Source organism: Oncorhynchus gorbuscha, linkage group LG16 (assembly GCF_021184085.1).
Source record: "Oncorhynchus gorbuscha isolate QuinsamMale2020 ecotype Even-year linkage group LG16, OgorEven_v1.0, whole genome shotgun sequence".
Taxonomy (NCBI): Eukaryota; Metazoa; Chordata; class Actinopteri; order Salmoniformes; family Salmonidae; genus Oncorhynchus; species Oncorhynchus gorbuscha.
Genome location: NC_060188.1, coordinates 94,132,063 through 94,144,562, shown reverse-complemented (window position 1 = coordinate 94,144,562; position 12,500 = coordinate 94,132,063). Strand labels below are relative to the sequence as shown.

Below are 12,500 nucleotides of genomic sequence, written 5' to 3'. Positions count from 1 at the left end.
AATCTTTGAGCCCAGAAAGAAATGGAATTAGGTTAGTTTCAGTGTCGGAGAGGAGAGGAGAGGGGAGAGGAGGGGGAGAGGAGGGGAGGGGAGAGGCTCAGATGAAGGGTCGAGGTCCAGATGGAAGTTCGAGGCCCAGATGAAACGTCGAGGCACAGATGAAACGTCGAGGCACAGGTGAAGGGTCGAGACCCAGATGAAGGGTCGAGGCCCAGGTGAAGGGTCGAGGCCCAGATGAAACGTCGAGACCCAGATGAAGGGTCGAGACCCAGATGAAGGGTCGAGGCCCAGGTGAAGGGTCGAGGCCTAGGTGAAAGGTCAAGGTCCAGATGAAGGGTCGAGAACCAGGTGAAGAGTCGAGGCCCAGGTGAAGGGTTGAGACCCAGGTGAAGGGTCGAGGCCCAGATGAAGGGTCGAGGCCCAGGTGAAAGTTCGAGGCCCAGATGAAGGGTCGAGGCCCAGGTGAAAGTTCGAGGCCCAGATGAAGAGTCGAGGCCCAGGTGAAGAGTCGAGGCCCAGATGAAGGGTCGAGGCCCAGATGAAGGGTCGAGTCCCAGATGAAGGGTTGAGGACCAGGTGAAAGTTCGAGGCCCAGATGAATGGTCGAGACCCAGGTGAAGGGTCGAGGCCCAGATGAAGGGTCGAGGCCCAGATGAAGGGTCGAGACCCAGATGAAGGGTCGAGGCCCAGATGAAGGGTTGAACTGTGGGTGAACGATGGTCAGATCAAGGGGGGAAACAAGTCATAACTCAGGTCACCTCTTTCCATCCCCGGTCCGAAAAACGTGTAGAGGACTCTGGGTCTCTCGATATGAGGTTACTGGGAGTAGAGCACTCTGGGTCTCTCAGGGTGAGGTTACTGGGAGTAGGGCACTCTGGGTCTCTCAGGATGAGGTTACTGGGAGTAAGGCACTCTGGGTCTCTCAGGATAGGGTTACTGGGAGTAGAGCACTCTGGGTCTCTCAGGATAGGGTTACTGGGAGTAGAGCACTCTGGGTCTCTCAGGATAGGGTTACTGGGAGTAAGGCACTCTGGGTCTCTCAGGATAGGGTTACTGGGAGTAGAGCACTCTGGGTCTCTCAGGATAGGGTTACTGGGAGTAGAGCACTCTGGGTCTCTCAGGATAGGGTTACTGGGAGTAGAGCACTCTGGGTCTCTCAGGATAGGGTTACTGGGAGTAGAGCACTCTGGGTCTCTCAGGATAGGGTTACTGGGAGTAAGGCACTCTGGGTCTCTCAGGATAGGGTTACTGGGAGTAGAGCACTCTGGGTCTCTCAGGATAGGGTTACTGGGAGTAAGGCACTCTGGGTCTCTCAGGATAGGGTTACTGGGAGTAGAGCACTCTGGGTCTCTCAGGATAGGGTTACTGGGAGTAAGGCACTCTGGGTCTCTCAGGATAGGGTTACTGGGAGTAGGGCACTCTGGATCTCTCAGGATAGGGTTACTGGGAGTAGAGCACTCTGGATCTCTCAGGATAGGGTTACTGGGAGTAGGGCACTCTGGGTCTCTCAGGATCAGGTTACTGGGAGTAGGGCACTCTGGGTCTCTCAGGATAGGGTTACTGGGAGTAAGGCACTCTGGGTCTCTCAGGATCAGGTTACTGGGAGTAGGGCACTCTGGGTCTCTCAGGATAGGGTTACTGGGAGTAAGGCACTCTGGGTCTCTCAGGATCAGGTTACTGGGAGTAGGGCACTCTGGATCTCTCAGGATAGGGTTACTGGGAGTAGGGCACTCTGGGTCTCTCAGGATCAGGTTACTGGGAGTAGGGCACTCTGGGTCTCTCAGGATAGGGTTACTGGGAGTAAGGCACTCTGGGTCTCTCAGGATCAGGTTACTGGGAGTAGGGCACTCTGGATCTCTCAGGATAGGGTTACTGGGAGTAGAGCACTCTGGGTCTCTCAGGGTGAGGTTACTGGGAGTAGAGCACTCTGGGTCTCTCAGGATAGGGTTACTGGGAGTAGAGCACTCTGGGTCTCTCAGGATAGGGTTACTGGGAGTAGAGCACTCTGGATCTCTCAGGATCAGGTTACTGGGAGTAGAGCACTCTGGATCTCTCAGGATAGGGTTACTGGGAGTAGAGCACTCTGGGTCTCTCAGGATAGGGTTACTGGGAGTAGAGCACTCTGGGTCTCTCAGGATCAGGTTACTGGGAGTAGAGCACTCTGGGTCTCTCAGGATCAGGTTACTGGGAGTAGAGCACTCTGGGTCTCAGGATCAGGTTACTGGGAGTAGAGCACTCTGGGTCTCTCAGGATCAGGTTACTGGGAGTAGAGCACTCTGGGTCTCTCAGGATCAGGTTACTGGGAGTAGAGCACTCTGGGTCTCAGGATCAGGTTACTGGGAGTAGAGCACTCTGGGTCTCTCAGGATAGGGTTACTGGGAGTAGGGCACTCTGGGTCTCTCAGGATCAGGTTACTGGGAGTAGAGCACTCTGGGTCTCTCAGGATAGGGTTACTGGGAGTAGGGCACTCTGGATCTCTCAGGATAGGGTTACTGGGAGTAGGGCACTCTGGGTCTCTCAGGATCAGGTTACTGGGAGTAGAGCACTCTGGGTCTCTCAGGATAGGGTTACTGGGAGTAGGGCACTCTGGGTCTCTCAGGATAGGGTTACTGGGAGTAGAGCACTCTGGGTCTCTCAGGATCAGGTTACTGGGAGTAGAGCACTCTGGGTCTCTCAGGATAGGGTTACTGGGAGTAGAGCACTCTGGGTCTCTCAGGATAGGGTTACTGGGAGTAGAGCACTCTGGATCTCTCAGGATAGGGTTACTGGGAGTAGGGCACTCTGGGTCTCTCAGGATAGGGTTACTGGGAGTAGGGCACTCTGGGTCTCTCAGGATAGGGTTACTGGGAGTAGAGCACTCTGGGTCTCTCAGGATAGGGTTACTGGGAGTAGGGCACTCTGGGTCTCTCAGGATAGGGTTACTGGGAGTAGAGCACTCTGGGTCTCTCAGGATAGGGTTACTGGGAGTAGAGCACTCTGGGTCTCTCAGAATAGGGTTACTGGGAGTAGGGCACTCTGGGTCTCTCAGGATAGGGTTACTGGGAGTAGGGCACTCTGGGTCTCTCAGGATAGGGTTACTGGGAGTAGAGCACTCTGGGTCTCTCAGGATAGGGTTACTGGGAGTAGAGCACTCTGGGTCTCTCAGGATAGGGTTACTGGGAGTAGGGCACTCTGGGTCTCTCAGGATAGGGTTACTGGGAGTAGGGCACTCTGGGTCTCTCAGGATAGGGTTACTGGGAGTAGGGCACTCTGGGTCTGTCAGGATAGGGTTACTGGGAGTAGAGCACTCTGGGTCTCTCAGGATAGGGTTACTGGGAGTAGAGCACTCTGGGTCTCTCAGGATAGGGTTACTGGGAGTAGGGCACTCTGGGTCTCTCAGGATAGGGTTACTGGGAGTAGGGCACTCTGGGTCTCTCAGGATAGGGTTACTGGGAGTAGGGCACTCTGGGTCTCTCAGGATAGGGTTACTGGGAGTAGAGCACTCTGGGTCTCTCAGGATAGGGTTACTAGGAGTAGGGCACTCTGGGTCTCTCAGGATAGGGTTACTGGGAGTAGGGCACTCTGGGTCTCTCAGGATAGGGTTACTGGGAGTAGGGCACTCTGGATCTCTCAGGATAGGGTTACTGGGAGTAGGGCACTCTGGATCTCTCAGGATAGGGTTACTGGGAGTAGGGCACTCTGGATCTCTCAGGATAGGGTTACTGGGAGTAGGGCACTCTGGATCTCTCAGGATAGGGTTACTGGGAGTAGGGCACTCTGGGTCTCTCAGGATAGGGTTACTGGGAGTAGAGCACTCTGGGTCTCTCAGGATAGGGTTACTGGGAGTAGGGCACTCTGGGTCTCTCAGGATAGGGTTACTGGGAGTAGGGCACTCTGGATCTCTCAGGATAGGGTTACTGGGAGTAGGGCACTCTGGGTCTCTCAGGATCAGGTTACTGGGAGTAGAGCACTCTGGGTCTCTCAGGATCAGGTTACTGGGAGTAGAGCACTCTGGATCTCAGGATCAGGTTACTGGGAGTAGAGCACTCTGGGTCTCTCAGGATCAGGTTACTGGGAGTAGAGCACTCTGGGTCTCAGGATCAGGTTACTGGGAGTAGAGCACTCTGGATCTCTCAGGATAGGGTTACTGGGAGTAGAGCACTCTGGGTCTCTCAGGATAGGGTTACTGGGAGTAGGGCACTCTGGGTCTCTCAGGATAGGGTTACTGGGAGTAGGGCACTCTGGGTCTCTCAGGATCAGGTTACTGGGAGTAGAGCACTCTGGATCTCAGGATCAGGTTACTGGGAGTAGAGCACTCTGGATCTCAGGATCAGGTTACTGGGAGTAGAGCACTCTGGGTCTCTCAGGATCAGGTTACTGGGAGTAGAGCACTCTGGGTCTCAGGATCAGGTTACTGGGAGTAGAGCACTCTGGGTCTCTCAGGATCAGGTTACTGGGAGTAGAGCACTCTGGATCTCAGGATCAGGTTACTGGGAGTAGAGCACTCTGGGTCTCTCAGGATCAGGTTACTGGGAGTAGAGCACTCTGGGTCTCTCAGGATCAGGTTACTGGGAGTAGAGCACTCTGGATCTCTCAGGATCAGGTTACTGGGAGTAGAGCACTCTGGGTCTCTCAGGATCAGGTTACTGGGAGTAGGGCACTCTGGGTCTCTCAGGATCAGGTTACTGGGAGTAGAGCACTCTGGGTCTCTCAGGATAGGTTACTGGGAGTAGAGCACTCTGGGTCTCTCAGGATAGGGTTACTGGGAGTAGAGCACTCTGGGTCTCTCAGGATAGGGTTACTGGGAGTAGAGCACTCTGGGTCTCTCAGGATAGGGTTACTGGGAGTAGGGCACTCTGGGTCTCTCAGGATAGGGTTACTGGGAGTAGAGCACTCTGGGTCTCTCAGGATAGGGTTACTGGGAGTAGGGCACTCTGGGTCTCTCAGGATCAGGTTACTGGGAGTAGGGCACTCTGGGTCTCTCAGGATAGGGTTACTGGATAGGGGGTTACTGGGAGTAGGGCACTCTGGGTCTCTCAGGATAGGGTTACTGGGAGTAGAGCACTCTGGGTCTCTCAGGATAGGGTTACTGGGAGTAGAGCACTCTGGGTCTCTCAGGATAGGGTTACTGGGAGTAGGGCACTCTGGGTCTCTCAGGATAGGGTTACTGGGAGTAGGGCACTCTGGGTCTCTCAGGATAGGGTTACTGGGAGTAGAGCACTCTGGGTCTCTCAGGATAGGGTTACTGGGAGTAGGGCACTCTGGGTCTCTCAGGATAGGGTTACTGGGAGTAGGGCACTCTGGGTCTCTCAGGATAGGGTTACTGGGAGTAGAGCACTCTGGGTCTCTCAGGATAGGGTTACTGGGAGTAGGGCACTCTGGGTCTCTCAGGATAGGGTTACTGGGAGTAGAGCACTCTGGGTCTCAGCATGAGGTTACTGGGAGTAGAGCACTCTGGATCTCAGCATGAGGTTACTGGGAGTAGAGCACTCTGGGTCTCAGCATGAGGTTACTGGGAGTAGGGCACTCTGGGTCTCTCAGGATAGGGTTACTGTGAGTAGGGCACTCTGGATCTCAGCATGAGGTTTTTACCTTGTCAGTTTGGGGATTAGATTACTGGCAACAACACTCTAACTAGTAGGCTACCTGCCGCCCCTAAAAATGGGACTAACCAATTAACCAACCGGTGGAACTAACCAACCCATGTCTGTGTATCTCTGTGTGTGCAGCGATGTCAACAGAGGGTTCCACTCTGCTGGGGGTTCAGCAGCAGCAGCAGCAGCAACATACTCTGATTACCAGCAGCAGCAGTCAGCCAGGTGTAGGAGGAGCAGGAGGTGGAGGTGAGCTTTCTCTCCCTGGCACAGAAGAGGTAGGGGCCACCTCTACCCGTACCATCCCCACCGCCTGTGTCAGGCCCACGCACCCCCTACGAAGCTTCGCCAATCCCCTCCTGCCTCCACCCATGGGGACCATCGACCCCAAGGTCTACACACCCATGATGCCACATTCAAGTGAGTTCAACCTGGGCTTGGGAACAGATTTCTACTATCAGCACTATACTGTCTGGTCATGTAGTCTGTAAGGTAAGGCTGATTTCAGTACTGTCTGGTTATGTAGTCTGTAAGGTAAGGCTGATTTCAGTACTGTCTGGTTATGTAGTCTGGTCTTGTCAGGTAAGGCTGATTTCAGTACTGTCTGGTCATGTAGTCTGTCAGGTAAGGCTGATTTCAGTACTGTCTGGTCATGTAGTCTGTAAGGTAAGGCTGATTTCAGTACTGTCTGGTTATGTAGTCTGTAAGGTAAGGATGTATTGTACATTGTACATTAGCCTGAGGATGGAGAACCCATCCAGTCGGATCTTGTTTCAGTACACCTCTCTCTCTCTCTCTCTCTCTCTCTCTCTCTCTCTCTCTCTCTCTCTCTCTCTCTCTCTCTCTCTCTCTCTCTCTCTCTCTCTCTCTCTCTCTCTCTCTCTCTCTCTCTCTCTCTCTCTCTCTCTCTCTCTCTCTCTCTCTCTCTCTCTCTCCCTCTCTCTCTGTCTCTCTCTCTCTCTCTCTCTCTCTCTCTCTCTCTCTCTCTTTCTCTCTCTCTCTCTCTCTCTCTCTCTCTCTTTCTCTCTCTCTCTCTCTCTCTCTCTCTCTCCTCACAACTGGTACCTTTCTAAGTCTGTCTCTGGATCTATCCTCTTTCCTCTCGCCTTCCTCTACCTCGTCCTCTTCTCTCTACTCTTCCCTCTCCTCTACCTCGACCTCTTCTCTCTAGTCCTCTACTCCTCCCTCTCCTCTACCTCCTCCTCTTCTCTCTACTCCTCCCTCTCCTCTACATCGTCCTCTTCTCTCTACTCCTCCCTCTCCTCTACCTCCTCCTCTTCTCTCTACTCCTTCCTCTGCTCTACCTCCTCCTCTTCTCTCTACTCCTCCTTTCTCTACTCCTCCCTCTCCTCTACCTCCTCCTCTTGTCTCTACTCCTCTACGCCTCTCCTCTCCGTTCCTCTCCTCTACTCCTCCTCCTCCTCTTCTCTCTACTCCACCCTCTCCTTTACCTTGTCCTCATCTCTCTGCTCCTCACTCTCCTCTACCTCCTCCTCTTCTCTCTACTCCTCCTTCTCCTCCCTCTCCTCTACCTCCTCCTCTTCTCTCTACTCTTCCCTCTCCCCTACCTCGTCCTCTTCTCTCTAGTCCTCTACTCCACCCTCTCCTCTACCTCCTCCTCTTCTCTCTCCTCCTCCTTCTCCTCTACCTCCTCCTCTTCTCTCTACTCCTCCTTCTCCTCTACCTCCTCCTCTTCTCTCTCCTCCTCCTTCTCCTCTACCTCCTCCTCTTCTCTCTCCTCCTCCTTCTCCTCTACCTCCTCCTCTTCTCTCTACCCCTCTCTCCTCCTCCTTCTCCTCTACCTCCTCCTCTTCTCTCTACTCATCCTTCTCCTCTACCTCCTCCTCTTCTCTCTAGTCCTCTACTCCTCCCTCTCCTCTACCTCCTCCTCTTCTCTCTACTCCTCCTTCTCCTCTACCTCCTCCTCTTCTCTCTACTCCACCCTCTCCTCTACATCGTCCTCTTCTCTCTACTCCACCCTCTCCTCTACCTCCTCCTCTTCTCTCTCCTCCTCCTTCTCCTCTACCTCCTCCTCTTCTCTCTACTCCTCCTTCTCCTCTACCTCCTCCTCTTCTCTCTCCTCCTCCTTCTCCTCTACCTCCTCCTCTTCTCTCTCCTCCTCCTTCTCCTCTACCTCCTCCTCTTCTCTCTACCCCTCTTTACTCCTCCTCCTCCTCTACCTCCTCCAGGTAGAGGAGAAGGAGGAGTGTCCGATATACATATACATTTCTTCTGACAGATGTGTTTTCACCACTAGTCATGATTTAGTTGTTTTTTCTTAAACCTTTGTGCCAGCAGTGTTGGGACACTTTTTCCCTTTGATTCTACGGGCAGAGCTGATGAGTATTGATGATAAAGGATGCTGGATGGAAGGGTCACCTGAGCTCTTATTAATGAACTGAAAATGAGATGCATCGTCACCTCTCTAAAAACAGAGATCAGAGGGTTTTTAATCAAAGAGTTATTAGAATTCAGACTCAATGATTCAGGAAACTTGCAGAACATTGGTCCTGACCTGACAAATGTTTGAGAGTGACGTTTTGTTTTTGTAGACAAAAGAGGATTTTTGTATTCAGTTAGTTGTGTGTGGCCCAGAGGGGCAACGATTTTAAGTAGAGGAGTACTGAGCTGGAATAAACACTATGCCTACTTCCTGCCTGTAAATCGCTCTGAAAAAAGAGCATCTACTGAACTAAATGACAGAATGAAGGTGAAGAACTCAATGGCAAACCTCAGCTTCCTCCTGGGTGATTTCAAAAACCTCAGCTTCCTCCTGGGTGATTTCAAAAACCTCAGCTTCCTCCTGGGTGATTTCTAAAACCTCAGCCTCCTCCTGGGTGATTTCAAATCCTCAGCTTCCTCCTGGGTGATTTCTAAAACATCAGCCTCCTCCTGGGTGATTTCAAAAACCTCAGCCTCCTCCTGGGTGATTTCTAAAACCTCAGCCTCCTCCTGGGTGATTTTTAAAAAAACAGCCTCCTCCTGGGTGATTTCTAAAAACCTCAGCTTCCTCCTGGGTGATTTCTAAAACCCCGGCCTCCTCCTGGGTGATTTCTAAAACCCCAGCCTCCTCCTGGGTGATTTCAAAAACCTCAGCCTCCTCCTGGGTGATTTCTAAAACCTCAGCCTCCTGGGTGATTTCTAAAACCTCAGCCTCCTCCTGGGTGATTTCTAAAATCTCAGCCTCCTCCTGGGTGATTTCTAAAACCTCAGCCTCCTCCTGGGTGATTTCTATAACCTCAGCCTCCTCCTGGGTGATTTCTAAGAAGTGAAATAGCTCTGCTCTTTTAGCCATTGTTGCCTGTAAAAGGCAGAAATTGGAGAGCATTTATCTGGCTGGTCTATACTCTATTTACTTCCACACCTGAATGGCTTCAAGCTCATAGAAATCAATAAATATCATTTTTTTGTAGGAAATGTCTCCAGCTCCCAGTCAGACTGAAGAGGTAGTTTACAGACTAAGGTAAAGCACAACCATAAATGTAATGCACTATAAAGGGAAATGGCTGCCATTTGGGACTTACCCCAGAATGATGTTTACCTTCCAGAGTCTGTATATTTCACTTCCCTTCACTGCCTACCTGCTTCAGGTGTTGTCTAGTTCACTTCTCTTCACTGCCTACCTGCTTCACTTCCCTTCCCTGCCTACCTGCTTCACTTCTCTTCACTGCCTACCTGCTTCAGGTGTTGTCTAGTTCACTTCTCTTCACTGCCTACCTGCTTCAGGTGTTGTCTAGTTCACTTCTCTTCACTGCCTACCTGCTTCAGGTGTTGTCTAGTTCACTTCTCTTCACTGCCTACCTGCTTCAGGTGTTGTCCAGTTTACCTATCTTCACTGGCTACCTGCTTCAGGTGTTGTCTAGTTCACTTCTCTTCACTGTCTACCTGCTTCAGGTGTTGTCCAGTTTACCTATCTTCACTGCCTACCTGCTTCAGGTGTTGTCTAGTTTACCTATCTTCACTGGCTACCTGCTTCAGGTGTTGTCTAGTTCACTTCTCTTCACTGCCTACCTGCTTCAGGTGTTGTCCAGTTTACCTATCTTCACTGGCTACCTGCTTCAGGTGTTGTCTAGTTCACTTCTCTTCACTGCCTACCTGCTTCAGGTGTTGTCCAGTTTACCTATCTTCACTGGCTACCTGCTTCAGGTGTTGTCTAGTTCCTATCTTCTCTTCACTGGCTACCTGCTTCAGGTGTTGTCTAGTTTACCTATCTTCACTGGCTACCTGCTTCAGGTGTTGTCTAGTTTACCTATCTTCACTGCCTACCTGCTTCAGGTGTTGTCTAGTTTACCTATCTTCACTGGCTACCTGCTTCAGGTGTTGTCTAGTTTACCTATCTTCACTGCCTACCTGCTTCAGGTGTTGTCTAGTTTACCTATCTTCACTGGCTACCTGCTTCAGGTGTTGTCTAGTTTACCTATCTTCACTGCCTACCTGCTTCAGGTGTTGTCTAGTTTACCTATCTTCACTGGCTACCTGCTTCAGGTGTTGTCTAGTTTACCTATCTTCACTGCCTACCTGCTTCAGGTGTTGTCTAGTTTACCTATCTTCACTGGCTACCTGCTTCAGGTGTTGTCTAGTTCACTTCTCTTCACTGGCTACCTGCTTCAGGTGTTGTCTAGTTTACCTATCTTCACTGGCTACCTGCTTCAGGTGTTGTCTAGTTTACCTATCTTCACTGCCTACCTGCTTCAGGTGTTGTCTAGTTTACCTATCTTCACTGGCTACCTGCTTCAGGTGTTGTCTAGTTTACCTATCTTCACTGGCTACCTGCTTCAGGTGTTGTCTAGTTTACCTATCTTCACTGGCTACCTGCTTCAGGTGTTGTCTAGTTTACCTATCTTCACTGCCTACCTGCTTCAGGTGTTGTCTAGTTTACCTATCTTCACTGGCTACCTGCTTCAGGTGTTGTCTAGTTTACCTATCTTCACTGGCTACCTGCTTCAGGTGTTGTCTAGTTTACCTATCTTCACTGGCTACCTGCTTCAGGTGTTGTCTAGTTTACCTATCTTCACTGGCTACCTGCTTCAGGTGTTGTCTAGTTTACCTATCTTCACTGGCTACCTGCTTCAGGTGTTGTCTAGTTTACCTATCTTCACTGGCTACCTGCTTCAGGTGTTGTCTAGTTTACCTATCTTCACTGGCTACCTGCTTCAGGTGTTGTCTAGTTTACCTATCTTCACTGGCTACCTGCTTCAGGTGTTGTCTAGTTTACCTATCTTCACTGCCTACCTGCTTCAGGTGTTGTCTAGTTTACCTATCTTCACTGGCTACCTGCTTCAGGTGTTGTCTAGTTTACCTATCTTCACTGGCTACCTGCTTCAGGTGTTGTCTAGTTTACCTATCTTCACTGGCTACCTGCTTCAGGTGTTGTCTAGTTCACTTCTCTTCACTGGCTACCTGCTTCAGGTGTTGTCTAGTTTACCTATCTTCACTGGCTACCTGCTTCAGGTGTTGTCTAGTTTACCTATCTTCACTGGCTACCTGCTTCAGGTGTTGTCTAGTTCACCTATCTTCACTGGCTACCTGCTTCAGGTGTTGTCTAGTTTACCTATCTTCACTGGCTACCTGCTTCAGGTTGTTTCAGGTGTTGCCAGGCAACAGCAGGAGCTCTGTCTCTCTTCTAGACAGTGTTGAACACATCAAACATGCAGAGTTTTCAAATGGATTACAATGAGGTGTTGTGTCAACGGTCTACACACAATACACCATAATGTCAAACTGGAATTGTGTTTAGACATTTTTACAAATTAATAAAAAATGAAAAGCTGAAATGTCTTGAGTCAATAAGTATTCAACCGCTTTGTTATGGCAAGCCTAGATATGTTCAGGTGTAAAAATGTGCTTAACAAGTCACATAATAAGTTGAATGGACTCACTTTGTGTGCAACAATAGAGTTTAACATGATTTTTCTCTATCTCGTCTCTGTACCCCCACACATACAATTATCTGTAAGGTCCTAAGTCAAGCAGTGAATTTCAAACACAGATTAAACCACAAAGACCGGTGAGGCGTTTCATGCCTCGCAAAGAAGGGCACCTATTGGTAGTTGGATAAAACATTTTAAAAGCAGAAATTGAATATCCCTTTGAGAATAGTGAAGGTATTAATTCTACTCTGAATGGTCTGTCAAAACACCCAGTCACGACAAAGATACTGGTGTCCTTCCTAACTCAGTTGCCGGAGAGGAAGGAAACCGCTCTGTGATTTCACCATGAGGCCAATGGTGACTTTAAAACAGTTACAGAGTTTAATGGCTGTGAAAGAAGAAAACTGAGGATAAATCAACAATATTGTCGTCTTTTTATTTATTTATTTATTAAACCTTTATTTAACTAGGCAAGTCAAATAGTAATGATAACTTTGTCCTGAATACAAAATATTATGTTTTTTTGGGGCAAAAACCAACATACTGAGTAGCACTCTTAATATCGGGGACACTGCCCTGTCAAGCATGGTGGTGGCTGCATTATGTTATGGGTATGCTTGTCATCGGCAAGGACTATGGAGTTTTTCAGGATAAAAAGAAAAGAAATAGAGCTAAGCACAGGCAAAGTCCTAGAGGAAAGCCTGGTTCAGTCTGATTTCCACCAGACACTGGGAGATGAATTCACTTTTCAGCAGGACAATAACCTAAAACACAAGGACAAATATACACTGGAGTTGCTCACCAAGAAGACAGTGAATGTTCTTACCAAGACAACATGGAATGTTCCTGAGTGTCCTAGTTACAGTTTTGACTTAAATCGGTTTGAAAATCTATGGCTAGACTTGAAGATGGCTGTCTAGCAATGATCAACAACCAACTTGACGGAGCCTAAAGCATTTTATAATCATAATCAAAAATAACCATGTGGAAATATTCTACAATATTTGAGCAAGCAGCATTCCACCCTGCATACCACTGCTGAATGGCTTCTGAAGCT

At 49.9% G+C, this 12,500-nt stretch overlaps 1 protein-coding gene across 1 annotated transcript in view; it reads left to right on the top strand.

Moving 5' to 3' along the window:
* dcc (DCC netrin 1 receptor) overlaps positions 1–12,500 on the top strand; it is a 670,683-nt gene that overhangs the window by 620,287 nt on the left and 37,896 nt on the right. The window contains 1 exon segment of the mRNA XM_046305873.1: positions 5,709–5,993. Coding sequence (XP_046161829.1) covers positions 5,709–5,993 — 285 coding nt within the window.